Raw genomic sequence first — 17743 nt, forward strand, 5'->3', positions numbered from 1 at the left:
CTTCTCTATAAAAAATATATAAACCCTTCTCTTAAATAAAGTTATAGACTATACTATTAATATATTACTAAGAGAAAACCCTCTTTATAGACTAATCTATCTCTTATCCTAAAAGAAACTAAAAGAACTTTAAGAATATATTAATAAGAACTTAAAAAATAGATAAATCTAACTATCTAAAAGTCCTATAAAAGTACTAATTCTCTTTATTCTAAAAAAGGATAGCGGGTTATATCTCTATATAGACTACTAAGGGTTAAATAAAATCTTAGTTAAAAACTAATACCTATTATTATTTATTTTAGAAATTCTAAACCGATTAATAGAAGCTAAATAGTTTAGTAAAGTCGATATCTAAGATATATATTACTAAATTTATATTAAAGAAAGAGATAAGTAGAAGACTATATTTCGTACTTAATATAGGTATTATAAGTATATAGTTATACTATTTAGACTAACTAATACTTCTACTATATTCTAAAGTTATATCTATAATATATTAAGAGATTACTTTAATATAATCTATATAATATATCTTAATAATATACTAATATTTTCTCTAATAAAGGAATCTTATATAAAATACCTCTAAAAAGTTCTCGAAAACTTTAGAAGAGCTAGCCTATATATAAAGGCCTTAAAGTATATATTCTATTAGGAAAAGGTAGAGTTCTTAGGATTTATAATAGGTTTAAAGGGTATCGCTATAGATCTCTAAAAAGTAGAATCTATTAGGAACTAAGAACTCCCTAAAAGCTATTATAATATCTAAGTATTTATTAGATTCTATAACTTTTACTATTAGTTTATACTATAGTTTTCGTAGATTATACTTCTATTAACTTCCCTACTAAAAAAGTTAAAAAATAGAAGAAAATCTATATAAGTTTAGTTTAATATCTATAAAAAACTTATATTTTACTATCTAATTATAGTATTTTAGTTACTAATACTACTATACTATTTTAATCTAGAAAGGGATACGCGATTAGAAACTAATACTTCTAATAAAAATATAAAAGGGATTATATCTTAGAAGGATAAAAATAGGAAATAGTACTTTATAGTCTTTTAGTTCTAAAAGTTTAATAGGGTTAAACTTAACTATTCTACCCTAAATTAAAAACTATTCGCTATTATTCACTTATTTAAATATTAGTAATACTATTTAGAAGGAAGTATCTAATCTATAGAAGTTCTATCTAATTATATAAATTTATAGACTTTTATAAAGTAGCTAAAGCTAAATAAAAGATAAGCGAGATAGTATATATTCCTATCTTTATATAACTTTTTTATTAAATATAGACTAAGAAAAATAAATCCTATAGATATATTATCCTAAAAAATAGATCTAAAACTAAGAGATATCTTAGTAAAAGATCTACTTAGACTATTATATAATAGAATCGTTATTAGAATACTACTAAAATAGAGTATTACTATAGCCGAATTACTAAGTATTAGTAATTTATATACTAATAAATCCTAGTTTAATCTAGAACGGACTAATATAAATAGCGATAAAGCTAGTATAGAAGTAGCTAACTAGGCTATATAGGAAGAGTTAGATTATAACTAATAGATACTCTATAAAATAGTTAAATATATATACCGAAACTAATCTATATATATATAGGAAGTATAACCGGACCTCTAAAATCTAATCGAGAAAATCTAAAATAGCGATCCTAAAATATATTACCGAAAACTTACTATTTCCTAATTAAAACTAAGTAATAAAGATTAAAGCGTTAATCTATATAGTATTATAAGATATAAAGAAAGACTCTATATCCCTATAGGGGAGAACTTAAAGAAAAAACTCCTTAGTCTTTATTATAATAATACCCTAATAGGATATTTTAGTAAATATAGAATATTAATATTACTATAAAGATATTTCTATTAATAAAATATATACTAAGATATTATAGAATATATATCTAAATATATAGTATATTAAAGAAATATATATCTAAATATATAGTATATTAAAGAAATATAACTCTAAGATATTAGTTATATAGTATACTTAGAATACTACCGATTCCTACTTAACCCTTCGCTAAATTATCGATAGATTTTATTATAGGATTATTACTTATAATTTATAAAAATAATATAGTAGATAGTATTCTTATTATTAATAATAGGATAATAAAATAGGCTTTATTTTTTACTATTTCTATATTAATTAATACCTTTAAGCTTATAAAGCTTTTCTATATAGAAATAGAACTTCGTTATAAACCTTTATAAAATATTATATCTAATTAAGGCTCTATATTTATTAGTAAATTTTAGTCTTAACTATACTATAAAAATAAGATAAAACTATACTTTTCTACTACGTTTTACCCTTAAACGGATAGTTAAACTAAGTATATAAATTAAATACTAGAATATTATCTTAGATATTTTATTAATATAGAGTAACTTATATAGCTAAAACTACTATTAATAGTATAATATACCTATAATAACTCGCCTAATATAACTATAGATTACTCTCTATTTATAGCTCTTATAAGCTATAAGTCTAACTTTTATATACGTTCTAAGAATAAAATATATAAAAAAGAGATCCTAGCTATAACTAAAAGAATCGAGATTTTAAAAAAGTTATAGGAAGATATAATAGAATAATAGCGAAAAGCTTCCGAATTATCTATAAAACGATTTAACTCTATTTATAAACCTATAGTATTTAAAAAAAATAACTTAGTAGGATTATTTATAAGAAACCTAAAATTTAAAGTCTATACTAAAAAACTAGCCCTAAAATATATTAGACTATTATAGGTCCTAAACCCTATTAAATTCTAAGTATATTAGTTAAGTCTCCTAAACTAATATAATAAGATATATAATATATTTTATATCTCTCTTCTAGAACTATAGAAGAGAGAAAATCCGAAACCTTACTAATACTAGAACTTAAAAAGTCTAATAAATAGGAAATTAAAAATATTAAAGATAAGAGGTTATTTAATAAAGAAAGATACTTCTTAGTAAAATAGAAAGGTTAGTCTACTAAATATAACTAGTAGATTCTAGAAGAAAATATAGAAAATATAAAAGAAGCTATTAAGTCCTTTAGAAAACTTAAGGAAAAGAAGAAGAAAGCTTAAAGTATATAGTTAAATCTAATACCCTATTAATAAAAAAAAGATAATAAATCTAGATTAAAACGAGCTTATTTTACTATTAAAATATCTTTAAAATATTATAAAAGAAATAACCTTTAAAAATAAGAAAATAAAATAATTCCGGAAACTATACCGAATATATAACGAATCTATAGTATATTTAGTATAATTAGAAAGCTAGTCTAGATACTAAAGGAAAGTATAAAACTTATATTAATATCTTAACTACTTATAATAATCGCTATTATTAGATCTTTAATAAATAAATATTTTATAGTATTCTATAAAGTATATTTTAAATCCCTATAGTAGATAAAGTAATAAATAGAAATATTATAAGCCTTCTATTTAGCTAATATAGTTAAAAGACTAAAGTAAGATAAAAAGATTAGACTTTAAGAAGAAAGGAACTATTTATAAGTATTAACGATATCCTACTAATTTATTAGTAAAATATATTTAAAAAGGAGAAGGTAATACTTATAATAAAAGTCTTCTTTTAAGATAGGGGGAAACTATAAGTAGCTTAATAACTATAGATTAATATCGAAAAGTTAGAGATTAATCTATAGATTTTACTTTTAATAGTAGCCTAGATAGTAGGCCTATAGAAAAATTAGGACCTATTAACCCTATCCTATTCTATATAGTTAAGGCGATCCTTTAGCTTTTTAAAAAATTAGGTAGACTATTCGATAATTAAGGTTAGATTTATAGCGTTATTAGTAATACTACTCGGAATCTATATAATTAGGGTCCGATACTAATAAAAAAAGCGAACGAATTTATACTAAGTTATATACCTATCGTTTCTCTATATAATACTAATAAGAGATAAAACTAATAGCCTTAGATTTATACTTAATTTTAAGGGGTTCGTTAGTAATCTACTTCTTCTTAGCTATATATAAATAGGTAATATACTAATTTAAGCGATATTAGATAAGATAATTTCGTTTTAGATATATAGAAAAACTAAAGTTTCGAGTATAATAAGTAGTTCTAATAGGACCTATATAAAAAGAAGTTAATAATAGATCTATATTAGAATAGTTATAAATCTTAGATACTATTTTAGAAATAGCTAAAAAAGAAGAGAGTATAGACTAGTTTATAAATAGATTATTAATAGGATTTATACTATAACCCTAACTATAACTATAACTATAACTATAATTATAATTACGACCTTATACTATAATAAAGGAAAGTTCTTATAGAAATAAATAAGACTTATAAAAAATAAAATAATAAAATATAAAAGAATTACTTATAAAATATATAAGGAACTATATATAAATAATAATAAAATAACGTAAAGAAAGAAAGATTATAGTTAGAAAATTAAAATAAATTCCTCTTTTATTCTAAGCTACTTTTATTATAAGGAAGGAATTATATATATAGTATTTTCTCTTTTATCGAGAAGAATAAGTTATAAACCTCCTATACTTATTAATCCTAAAAGTATTAAGTAGGATCGTTCCTATAGTTTCTTTAAATATAGCTATAAAAGTATTAGAAATAGACTCTAAATATCTTTATTTCGTAATAGTCTAATAAGTATATCCTATATCCTTAAAGAGTAGACTTAAAAGTCTACCCCGATCTAATAGAGTTAAACTATAGTTATTAAATATAGTCTATATATTAGCCTAACGACTATTTATAAACTTATTATAATTTACCTAAAATAGTTAGACTATTATTAGAAGATAAATCGTTAATAAAATAGCTATAAAATACTTATAGCTTATATTTTCTTTATATCTACTAAATTCTAATATAAATAGTAACTAATAACCGCTATATTAAATATCTAGACTAAATTATATAAATTCTTAGCGACTTCTATATAGATTTACTCTAATAACTCTATTTTATTATCTAGAAGAACCTTTAAAAATTTTAGGATAGTAGAAAAATCCTAAATATCCTTTATTATACTAATAGATACCTATATAGGATAAGTATAGATCTATTATAAAAAAAGCCTAAAAACGTACTATATTATAAGTCTTCTTATCTATATAATATTACTTATAAAGGATAGACGCGATTATATTATACTAATAGAAGATAAAGAAAACCTCCTTTTCGGTAGTATTAAAGAACTTTAAGTTAGAACGTAAGTAGTCTAGGTACTAGACTAGTTCTAGTTCCGGTACTAGATCGCTAATATCCCGCCCGTTAGCTACTACTATAGCTATACTAACGAGGCTCCGAATAATAGAAAAAAGGATAAACTCGATAAGAACCCTTCTTATCTTATAACTTATACTTCCCTTTATTTAACCTAAAAACCCTAAGACGGGTTTTATAAAGAAGGGGGGATAGTTATTACGGTATTTCTTTATTATACTATTTTACCTTAGGCTCCCTTTCTTTTAGACGGAGGAGACCCCTCCGAATACCCTACGATATCGGGACAGAACTAATATAATCCGGTTCCGAGAAGCGGGGAACCTAATTCATAAAAGGAAGACACCTATAGGGATAAGGAAGGCAAGATTTAGTCTTATAACTAATATAGAATCGAATACCCTTCGTTCTAACTACGTATCCCTCTTATATTATTATTCACCTAGTTAATAAGTACTACCTTAACAAATAGTTACCTTAATAAATAGGATTAGCTAGTTTAACCTAATAAGATTAGCTAACCTATATTTATAAGGGAGCCCTATTAATCTTATAAAATAGCCTATATATTACCTAATTAGGGTATTTACTAGGGCTAATTCACGTTAATTATAGATTAATTTGATTATATATATACCGATATATAATCGAATAGTCCCGTAAAGTGTAATATAGGCTATTTTTAGGGTTAAGATCTTATTAGATCTAGCCTAGATCCGGATCTTAGCGAGTTATTAGGTAATTATAGTATTAATTACGGTAAAAACTGTTAGAATATCCCTATTTAGTGTATTAAGCTACCGTTTTAGCTATATATAGGTCCCTTTAGATCGTAATAATACTAAATTACCGAAATAGGTAATATTTATAATCTAAAATCAGATAAATTTCTATTTATAAATTAGCTAAGTATTAAAAAGGTAAGAGATTAAAAGAGGATAGGATTTAAACTCGGATTTAAGGTTATTTAACCTTAAATTATACTTATCTAGTGTATAAGACTAGTATAAATCACGCTATTACTATATAAAATCCTAAAATTAAGCGTTTTTTAGATTATCTAAGTATAGATCTATAACTATAGTAATAAGGGTTTTAGCCCTTACTAATATAGCCTTATTAATATACTAAATATATAGTAAATATAGTAAACTAGGAAAGAGGGAGTTAATAGTACCCGAAAAAGTAAGATCTCGGTTAGTAACTAGTACTATATTTAGAAGTAAATATACCTATCTTTAGAATAAAATCTCTATCGCCTAGTAATAACCCTCTATTTACTTATAATATATAAAATAAGTAGTAAATAGGAAGGTTTAATTAGTTAGTGTAATACTAACTACTTCTAAAAGCGGTATTTTATACTTATTCGTCTTATATATATAATCTAATATAAAAATCCTATTATATTTATTAGCTAGTATAATTATATTAGGGTAGGCTAGTGCGAGAAACTCGATCTAATTAGTAGATAAGAGTTTATACTTATATTTATACCCCTTTTTATTTATTTTATCGATTAAAAACTCGATTTTAGATCGAAGACCCCTCTCTTAGCGTTTAAACTAGGAGATCTAATTATAAATATCACGATCTTTAATTAGTTAGGGCGTAGAAGACTATATTATCTAGATAATCTTTGTTAGGGGTATAGCTTAATTAGATAACTCTTTAATCTAATTAAGCTAATCTAGGGTAAACTTCCGAGATTAATAGTAGCCTATAATATTATTAGCGGTATAGTTATAGGTAGGGTTCTTAATCTATAGATACTAACTACTACTTTTAGTAGTTATATAGAGCCTAAAAGGGCAATCTTACCGTTTTAAGCTAATATTTTAAGGTTTTTTCCTAGAGAAATACTATAGGCACACCTTTTTGACTACCGGCACACCTTTAGTAATTAATTCTATAGTAGACACTATTACCAAAGTCACTATATTATTAAACCTAGTTTTCGCCTAGTATAATGATCAATAGTTATATAATTAAATATTACCGCCCCCCCTAAAAAAGGATCACCTTATACCGCTACCTCTCCATTTTATAAAGCTATTCCTAGAACCCGCACTATCGCTAGTATTATTGATTCTATATATAAATAATATTGAAAATTCTCAATTTTAGTAGCATTAAATAGCAAATTCAATTTGATATTATACATATATTTTTAATTTAGTTAAAATCATGATTATTAAGTTAAAAATAACGCCGAAAACAATAGGTTTATAGGGAGGGAGAGGGAAGGGGGGAGAATATAGGGTTTGTAGGGTTTTTATAGTTATATAACTTTAAAATAGGGGCTGATTTTTAAATATACTACTAAACGACTTTTTAGTACTTAGCTCTCTATTTCTTTTTATTATATAGTATAAACTAGAGATCAATAATTACTATCCTCGAGTCCCTCCCCCTAGCCTACCCCTTTCTATTTCTAGTAGTAACACTACTAACTATAAGCTAATTATTAGAGTTTATTATCTCCCCCTATATAGTCTAATTATTATTATACCTCCTATTCCCTCGCCTATTTCGCCCTAATCGACGTATAATTCCGGCCTTCTATAATTATATAATTTCGAATTACGATAGTTCTTAACGACTTAAGTTCTTAAAGCGCTATAAAGCCCGCGATAAGAGTATAGAGGACTACTAAGAGGACTACTAGGAGGACTACTAGGAGGACTACTAGGAGGACTACTAGAAGGATCTTACTAAGCGACTATACGCCTAGATAATATATAGGTTTTATACCTAGAGCTTTATTACTTATAGATAAATAGCTATTAGGTCTAGCTATAGCTAGTAATAATAATAAAAATTAGCCTAGGTAAGGCTTATACCTCCTACCTAGGCTTTATAAATATAGTAGATATATAGATACTCTTTAGTAAATATAGACTAATCTAAGTATAAAACTAGAATAAGTAGCTTATCTAGGTTACTTAGTAGATAGTAATTAAATATTACCTATACCTTTTTAATTATATAATCTATAACTAAAGTTTCTACTACGGTAAATAGAGGGTTACCGCTAATCTACTATACTCCTTATTAAGATATAAGCTCTTAGCTAATCTCTACTATAAGCCGCTTAATAGTATACTCTATTATAGTACTAAAAGCTAGTAGATTATAGGTCCTATTTTAGCTATTAAGCTTTAGGTAGCGATATACTACCTCTATATAAGACGTTAAAGTCTTATCTAGGTAGAGAAATCTACTAGTATAGTAGTGTAGAAAATACTAACTATAGCTACGAAGCTACTCCTAGTCGATATACTATAGTATATTAGGGAAATACTAATATTTCCTTTAGAAATTAGTCTAATAAGCCTCTATTTCTTTATTTATCTATACGTAAATTATATAGTACTAATAATTTTTTATACTACTCTACTAGGAGTTAATTTTATACTAATTTTTATCGATAGTATAAGGGGTATTAGGATTAGTATAGAGGACTTACTAGCGAATATAAGGTCTAGTATAAGACTTAATATTATAAGTAATATACTAGATATAAAGTATTATATTTATAGTTAGGAAGACCTATATATATAAGTAAAGATCTAGAGTAAAAAAATATAACTTACTAAATTAATTATATTATATATTACCTATTCCTTATTAGTTAAGATTATCTAGGGACTATAGATTAAAGGCTTATCTCTAAGAAGGCTAATAGAGGTAATAGTAGTAGTCCGAATAAATAGTAGAATATCCGTACCTATACTAATAGCTATATATAATTCCTAGAGCTAATTAAGTACCCTTTTATATAAATCCTCTTTCTTAGAGCTAAGAAATACCTACCTAATATAAAAAATCTTACTAACTAAAGATACGTTTATAATATTTAGTAAAGGTATCTTCTATCTATTAGTCTTATATATATAATCTATCTATAGAATATATAGATAGGTATATAGAAGCTAGAGACTAACTTTATAGACTATAAAAAGGGTACTAAGTCTATTATCTATAGTATCTATAATATATTAGATAATCTATATCCTATCCTTTAGAAGATCTATAAGAAAGGCTTATACTAAGGTCTAGCTAGCTAGCCGCTAGAGCTTCTTTTAGGCGCGGATATTAGCGATATTACGCCTTTAGAGATATAACTATACTCCCTAACTCTTAGTATCCTACTATAAAGTACCTAAAATATACCGAGATTATATCTAGTATATAAGTTAGCTAATAATAGTCTAGAGGACTTCTATAGTTTTATACCGCTAAGGGATAATTAAGGTTAATAGATCTATAAGTCTATAATTATAGTAAGAAATTAGGTTAACGATCTTCTAATTTTACCTAGTAGAATTAAGTCGGAGTCTACTAGTAAATATATAGGCTATTAATTAATACTTCCGGGATCGCTAGCGCCTAATAGACTAGCGATTATACCGATATAGACGGGCGAGGGAGTAGTAAAACTAGATAGTAGTAGGCTTTAAGCGTTTACTCACGATTAAAAAGCTAAGAGGTAATGACTAGGTATTAAGTATATTAAGCCCCGCTACTCTTATAGCTTTTTTTTCCTTAGGAGTTATAAGTAGACCGCTAATTTCGATAGTTTCGAAAGGGGGGTACGAGTCTAGGATTACTTAATCTATAATATTAGATAGTATAGAGAGATAGTATAGAGAGGAGAGTTAGGTGCTAAAAAGTCGTTTAGTAGTGTATTTAAAAATCAGCCCCTATTTTGAAGTCATATAACTATAAAAACCCTACAAACCCTATATCCTCCCCCCTTCCCTCTCCCTCCCCATAAACCTATTGTTTTCGGCGTCATTTTTAACTCAATAATCATAATTTCAACTAAATTAAAAATATATATATAATATTAAATTGAATTTGCTATTTAATGCTACTAAAATTAAGAATTTTCAATATTATTTATATATAGAATCAATAATACTAGCGATAGTGCGGGTTCTAGGAATAGCTTCATAAAATGGAGAGGTAGCGGTATAAGGTGATCCTTTTTTAGGGGGGGGGGCGGTAATATTTAATCATATGACTATTGATCATTATACTAGGCGAAAACTAGGTTTAATAATACAGTGACTTTGGTAATAGTGTCCACTATAGAATTAATTACTAAAGGTGTGCCGGTAGTCGAAAAGGTGTGCCCATAGTATCTCTCTTTTCCTAATCGGGGGTTTTGTGGACTATTTCGGATCACCCGATCTAATATATTATATAGTCACGTTTTTGCCTATAGTACTAGCTCTAATAGTAGTATAATAACCTTAGGAAAGGGTATATTTTTGCACTATTTCGACTAGCTCCTCGCGGGTATCGTATACCGCTTCCGGGGGGGGGAGTAGTTACACTATTTATTACCTAATTAGTATAAATTGATACCAAAGTAAGATTAAACTAAGAGAGATCTGGGGTAGATCTGAGATCTTGGTATATCTGGAAACTGAGGGAGATCTGGGGTAGATCTGGGAATAAGCTCACTAGTAGACTCAGCAATGGGGCTGGCGGTGGGGGTGGTATCAGTCATTTTGATGATGATGATTGGAATATTGATAAAAATCAGAGATGTGGGGTGCAGAGAGAGAGATCAAGATCTGGGGGGTGGGGGGGAGAGAGAGAGAGAGAGAGATCTGGGGGGGGAGAGGGTTTAAATAGATCTTGTAAATAATGGGTTGCTATAGAGATCGATATCAGATTGATAGATGAGGTCGACAATCATGTGATATTTACCCTGTTTTCCCCGAAATTGTTGATTATCTAAAAAAATGATTATCTAATGTTGTGCCAAGCCCCAAAATCCGTTGTGCGCGGATCAGAACCCTGAGCGAGCCTATTGATTATATAATACTTAGGGGTATGCTCAGTTGTACTCAGTGAGCAAAAAGCGGCAAGGACTGAGCACTAAGACGGAAAGGGAAAGCCAAGAAGTGGCAGAGGAAATCAAGTACCTAGGTACATAGGAAGGGATGTCGTGTGAGTCAGCGCGGCTTCCCCACAAAATACACTTCGCCACAGGCTGGATTCCGAAATCGGCACCTCCGCAGGCCAATCAGAGTGGAGACAAATAACAACCAGCAACCGGAGGAATAAAAAGGATCATCCTCCTCTTCTTCTCCAGTTTTCTCTTCAAATTTGAACAATTGTGAAGATGGTGAGCCAGCTCGTTTGGCAGCAGGCTTCTGCATCTCGTGGGGTAAGGACACACCGCGCATTCTCAATTGGACCAACTAACACTCTTATAGATGGCCAGACGGCTCTTCCCACAACGGCTCTTCGCCCGTGGCCTGGCCACCGAGGCCTCCTCCTCCCGCATGCCCCCGTACCCCAAGCTCGTCCGCAACCTCGAGCAGGTCCGCCGAGTCCTGGGTTCTGACCGTGCCCTCACCCTCGCCGAGAAGATCCTCTACGCGCATTTGGACAATGCCGAGGAGTCATTGCTCACTGGGACCAACAATGGCCGTGACGTTCGAGGCAAGGCCAATCTGAAGCTGAAGCCCGATCGTGTAGCCATGCAGGATGCTTCTGCCCAGATGGCGTTGCTCCAATTCATGTCCTGCGGCCTTCCTTCCACCGCTGTCCCAGCCAGTATCCACTGTGACCACATGATCGTCGGCGAGCGCGGTGCCGATACTGATTTGCCTGCATCAATTAAGGGCAACAGTGAGGTCTTCGACTTCTTGGAGAGCGCCGCTAAGCGCTACGGCATCGAGTTCTGGCCCCCTGGTGCGGGTATTATCCACCAGAGCGTGCTGGAGAACTACGCCGCCCCTGGATTGATGATGCTCGGTACTGACAGCCACACTCCTAACGGAGGCGGTCTAGGTGCTATTGCTATCGGTGTTGGTGGTGCCGACGCCGTTGATGCGCTTGTCGATGCTCCCTGGGAATTGAAGGCTCCTAAGGTCCTCGGTGTTCGCCTCGAGGGCCAGCTGAGCGGATGGGCTTCGCCTAAGGACATTATCTTGTCTCTGGCTGGTAAGCTGACTGTCCGCGGTGGTACTGGCTTTGTGGTTGAGTACCACGGCCCTGGTGTCGAGACTCTCAGTTGCACCGGTATGGCTACCTGCTGTAACATGGGCGCTGAGGTGGGTGCCACCACCTCAATCTTCCCCTTCTCGCCCAGCATGGTTCCCTACCTGCAGGCGACCCACCGTGGCCACGTCGCCGAAGCTGCTGCTAAGGTTGCCGCCGCTGGTCCCTCGAGCCTGCTACGCGCCGACACCAAGGCCGAATATGACCAGCTGGTCACTATCAACCTGTCCGAGCTCGAACCCCACATCAACGGACCCTTCACCCCCGACTTCTCGGTGCCGCTGTCCAAGTTCGCCGACACCGTCCGCGAGAAGAAGTGGCCCGAGACCTTCGGCGCCGGCCTCATCGGTAGCTGCACCAACTCCTCCTACGAAGACATGACCCGCGCCGAGGATCTCGTCAAGCAAGCCACCGCCGCCGGCCTCAAGCCCAAGGCCGACTTCTTCATCACCCCCGGCAGTGAACAGATCCGCGCCACTCTCGACCGCGACCAAACCCTCAACACCTTCTCCGAAGCCGGCGGCATCGTCCTCGCCAACGCCTGCGGCCCCTGCATCGGGCAATGGAACCGCACCGACGGCGTCCCCAAGGGCGAAGACAACGCCATCTTCACCTCCTACAACCGCAACTTCCCCGGCCGCAACGACGGCAACCGCAAGACAATGAACTTCCTCGCCTCGCCCGAGCTCGTCACCGCACTCGCCTACTCCGGCAGCACCACCTTCAACCCAATGACCGACTCCCTCACTGCACCGGACGGCTCAACCTTCAAATTCCAGCCCCCAAGGGCTTCGACCTCCCCAGCGCCGGTTTCGAAGAAGGAAACCCCGCCTTCCTCCCCACAGCCGCCGTCCCCGACGCCAGCAGCGAAGTCATCGTCTCCCCGACCTCCGACCGCCTCGCCCTCCTCGAGCCCTTCGCCCCCTTCCCCAAGGGCGATCTCACCGGCCTCCAGGTCCTCTACAAAGTCAAAGGCCAGTGCACCACAGACACCATCTCCGCCGCCGGCCCCTGGCTCAAATACAAGGGCCACCTCCCCAACATCTCCGCCAACACACTCATCGGCGCCGTCAACGCCGCAACCGGCGAGACCAACGTCGCCTACGACGAAGCCGGCAAGCAATCCGGCATCCCCGAGCTCGCCGAGTCATGGAAGCAGCGCGGCATCGAGTGGCTGGTCGTCGCAGAGGATAACTACGGCGAGGGTTCCGCCCGTGAACACGCCGCTCTGCAACCCCGCTACCTCGGCGGCCGAGTCATCGTCTCCAAGAGCTTTGCTCGTATCCACGAGACAAACCTCAAGAAGCAGGGCGTTGTGCCTCTCACCTTCGCCAACCGCGAGGACTATGACCGCATCGATGCCTGTGATAAGGTCGATACTGTTGGTCTTTACGATGTGCTGCAGGCTGGTGGACAGGGTGAGATCCAGCTGCGGGTTACCAAGCAGAAGACCGGAGAGGTGTTTGCCGTTCCTGTCCAGCACACTCTGAGCAAGGATCAGTGTGGATTCATCCTCGCTGGTAGTGCTTTGAACTTGCTGGCGAAGAAGGCTAATGCGCAGTAAAAAAAGGGGAGCATTTCAGACTGTTTTAACACTTTAAAAGTGGGTTCTGGAGTTGATTGTGATTGTATGCATTATAGCACTTAGGTATTTTACTTGCCGGACGGCGATTGGTTTTAGATTTTGTTTTGTTGACTAGATGATATCCAATGTGATCTGTATTCTACTGTTTCTTGATTCCTGGGAATGTAAATAGTGTGAGATGATATTGGTTAGGCCGTCAAAGTCGTTGAGCACAATCCCTTGAGTGCTTGCTATGGTATGTAGTCTTGAAGCCTGTGGCATCAAAATATAGCAGAGCTCATGGGAAAGAGTAAAAAAAAAGAAAGAAAGACAACGCGGAGAGGCGTGAAATGAGCATGGGAATATATCATCAAAAGCATTGTGATGCCTTGTTGTCCGGTCCCTTTATGGAATCCAGGACTGAAGAAAATGGAATGAAACACAACATCACCATGATAAAACGACGGCATGGTGGCTACCGATGTCTAGAAAAGACCAAAGAAAAGAAACCCCCAAACCATCATATCCCTGCGGGCGAAAATCCTCAGATATCCCCGAGAGCATCCTATGTCTGAACGCCAACAAGCCTTTCTATACAGGCAAACTCGAAAAAAACAAAAGAAAAACAAAAGAAAACCGGCTATATGCAGATGGAATGCATCATGCAATATATTCCTTTTGAAACCCCAAACCACGGAGATAAAAAGGAGAGAAGGAAGAAATGGAAACAAAGGAGAAGGGGAAAAGGCAAGAAAAACCAAGGCAGAAGGTATCAGTGTCATCCACTCCACTTCTGATCGTACCCAGGATCCCCGGGGTTGACACCCAACATCTGACCAGGGGTATTGACACTGTACATAACCGCTTGGTTATTGCCGTATCCCCCACCCATCCCAGAATCATCCTCGTCAAAGCCAAACTCCCCACCAGAGCTAGCATCGAAGCTACTCCGCCCGCCAATCTCACCAGCATCATCGCCCGCAGCTGGGATCTGGTCCCACTGCAACGTCTGCAGAGCTGGGTACTGCGCCAGGAGCGCAGCAGGCAGAATGAAGTTGCCTGTTGACTGCCCGTCCATACCAGGCATGTTAGGCATGACAAGTGGCTGCGGAATGGGCTGGAGATGGCTGGAAGGAGATTGTTGTTGCTGCTGGTGCTCTAGCAAGACACGATCGCGCTCTTGCGACTCCTCGTCTAGAAGAGGCTTGATGCATACGCGGCCGGCTTCGGAGCGGAAGTGGCGACCTAGGGCATCTGCACGGGCGAAACGGCGCCCGCAGCCCCATTGTCCGCTTCGCGAGAGCTCGCCGCGGCAGACGAATTTCTTTTCGCCAGAGTGGAGCCCCTCGTGGCGTTTGCGGTCGTGTTGGCGGGCAAAGGCTTTGCCGCAGACTGTGCATACAAATGGTCTCTCGTCGGTGTGGGTGCGGAGGTGGGATCGCAGGTTGTATGCGCGAGTGAAGCGCTTCGGACACAGGCTGCATTGGAAGGTGGCTGGGTGTTTCTGGATCCGTTTTGGCTCCCCGGGTGCTGCGCCGGGTCTTTGTGGGTCTGCGAGATCTAGAATGTAGTTCCGGTTCTCGATTGAGGAGGTGGAAAGGCGTCGGTTGGATCGCGAGGGCGATGGATCTCGCGAACCGGGGTTACTGCGCGAGTGCGAGCCAATCGTTCCAATAGGCGACAATGATCGCGGTGTGGGAGGCGCATGAGGCTCCAACTTTACTGTTGGATGCGCCGGAGAGCGTGGACGTGAAGCCGGGTGGTAAGGATCAGATTTACTACGCATACGGGATCCTGATTTTTCTAGTTAGTATCATGGTGCAAATGGATTGTCGGATTAGCACTCACGCATAGCAGGAGGACTCAGTGAATCGAAATCTGCCGTTGATTTAGACAGATCGAAGTTCGTATTCCGTAATGGCGGAGCAAACTCAACATTAATGGATGGAGGTGCCATCTGTGAAGCTTGGCCAATGTCGCCCGGGGTATTGTTCAACTGGCCCATGTTCATCATGTCCTCTTGCGGCATTCCATACATATCTGTCGGCGCCGAGGGGAATTGAGAGAGATAAGATGCATTCGGTACCATTTCCCCTCCCTGCTGTGGCATTAGGCGTGGAGAGATATAAGGACTGTGGAGGGGGCTAATCCCCTGCTGTTGTTGCTCCGACAATGTGAATGATTCCATGCCGAGACCAGGATCATAAAGGCTTGGATCAGGCTGTGGGGCCAAAGAAGGTGACGCGTTGTTCTCGATGCCATCGAATTCATGCTGGGACAAGTACGGGGAATGATTGGCGGATGATACCTCGGACACCTCAGATGGTGCGCGTCGGTGTCCCCGGAAGGAAGCATTGTTCATGACTGACTGCCAGTCCGGGCCTGTTTGGCTGGTCATGTATGCCGTGGCGGGATCAAGCGAAGCGTGTCGCGAATGCCGAGGGGTATAGTATGTGCCCGGTGTGGATCCTGGAGGGGACATCGGACCAGGTGAGGAATGCTGCTGATCTTGCGATGACGGGTGCGAAGAGGGCGAGGGATTGGAGACGGGGCTGACCAGGTCCGCGGGGTTGATCGCTTGATTGATTGACTGGCGCTGGTGCATTTGCGGGTCCATCATCAAAGAAGAATCGTACTCGGAGGCGGAGCCACTGTTGGGACTGTGATTCTGGTAGAGCGAGAAATCCAATTCGGATTGGGAGTGAAGCATGTTGGAGAAGTTTTCGTCGCCCTGGATCGGCCGGAGTCCCGTCGCAGAGTGCTCGAGCTGGTTGGCTAGGGTTGTCTCGAACGACTGCGAGATCGGGATATTATTGGTATTGATGACGAGAGGGTAGCTCTGACCCGTCGGGGGAGATGACATATGTGTGGGAGGCGCCCCAGAGAGGTAGTTCCCGTATCCATATGCTTCAGGACCACCGATACCGCCGTCGGGATTCTGAAAGGAGGGGATTGTCGGATAAGCAGCCATGGAGGGGTTCACACCTAGAGCACTGGAGTTGGGGTCATGATACTGCTGGCCGTGCAGCGAAGGGCTCACACTCCGATGCTTAATATCATCGGGGGAATGAACCGAGCCCTGATTCTGGTCATGCGAGGCCATAATTGCGAATGCGCGCGGGTGAGGCTCGTGGCCTGGAAATAGGGCTGCGATCAGGTACGAGGGGTGGAGTCGGGACGAAATCGGGACCAGGAAAAGCGCGAGAATTCAGCGAAAGACGCAGATCGGACGAGCAGCTCTGTCAGGGTCGTAGACGCCCGATGATGTAGGGAGAATGGTGTCTGGTGATGTGGGATGTCATTCGCAAGGGTCCAGGGTTTGGGGGAGTTCCGGTACGCGAATGAGCCTCTGGGCCAGTGTCAGCGGTCGCAGGTCTGCCTCATCCTTGAGAGCAATGGTACCTTGTGTTTTACCAAGGGTCGTGAGAGAGGGCAAGTGAGCTGAAGATGAGACGGTTTCACGTGCGTAAGGCGGTCTAGGTGGAACACGTTGTATACGGAGTCGAGCATACAGAGTACAACATAGGGATGAAGATTCTTTTTTTTTAATATATAATCTCGCGGTGGGTGCCCTAAGCGTAAGCAGAGAGAGGATGAGGGAGTTTCCAGGTCCACCTTCTCTTCTCTTTTACAAGTCTCACAACCCCAAATGGGTCTCCCCACACTATCAGTGTTCCCACCTTGATAACACAGATAGGCGAAGACCTATTTTTATATTTTGGAAACGCATTCCAGCATGTCAATTGCAAAAGCGCCTGTTGACCATCTCCATGCAGCGATGTCTATTCTCCACGATTCAAGTGGAGTGCAGAGGAACTTGTAGCTTTTGCACAGCCACCCAGCTGGAGCCCGGCCA

The 17743-nt window shown here is 37.3% G+C and overlaps 2 protein-coding genes across 2 annotated transcripts; one reads left to right on the forward strand and one right to left on the reverse strand.

The window, feature by feature from the left end:
• Window positions 1–11439: 11439 nt before the first annotated feature.
• On the forward strand, window positions 11440–13887 carry N7457_009444 (aconitate hydratase ACO2; the record flags this gene model as incomplete). Its single annotated transcript, XM_057180487.1, has 3 exons — window positions 11440–11484; window positions 11534–13012; window positions 13039–13887. 3 exons carry the CDS (start codon window positions 11440–11442, stop codon window positions 13885–13887), a joined length of 2373 nt encoding a protein of 790 aa, XP_057028873.1.
• A 778-nt stretch (window positions 13888–14665) lies between these two features.
• Window positions 14666–16990, reverse strand: crzA (putative C2H2 transcription factor Crz1; the record flags this gene model as incomplete). The annotated part of the gene is made up of 2 exons (XM_057180488.1): window positions 14666–15681; window positions 15736–16990. The coding sequence occupies 2 exons, from the start codon at window positions 16988–16990 to the stop codon at window positions 14666–14668; spliced, it is 2271 nt and encodes a 756-aa protein (XP_057028874.1).
• Window positions 16991–17743: the final 753 nt, after the last annotated feature.

The sequence above is a fragment of the Penicillium paradoxum genome, assembly GCF_028828445.1.
Source record: "Penicillium paradoxum strain IBT 22861 chromosome Unknown utg000007l_segment0_segment0, whole genome shotgun sequence".
Classification (NCBI taxonomy): Eukaryota; Fungi; Ascomycota; class Eurotiomycetes; order Eurotiales; family Aspergillaceae; genus Penicillium; species Penicillium paradoxum.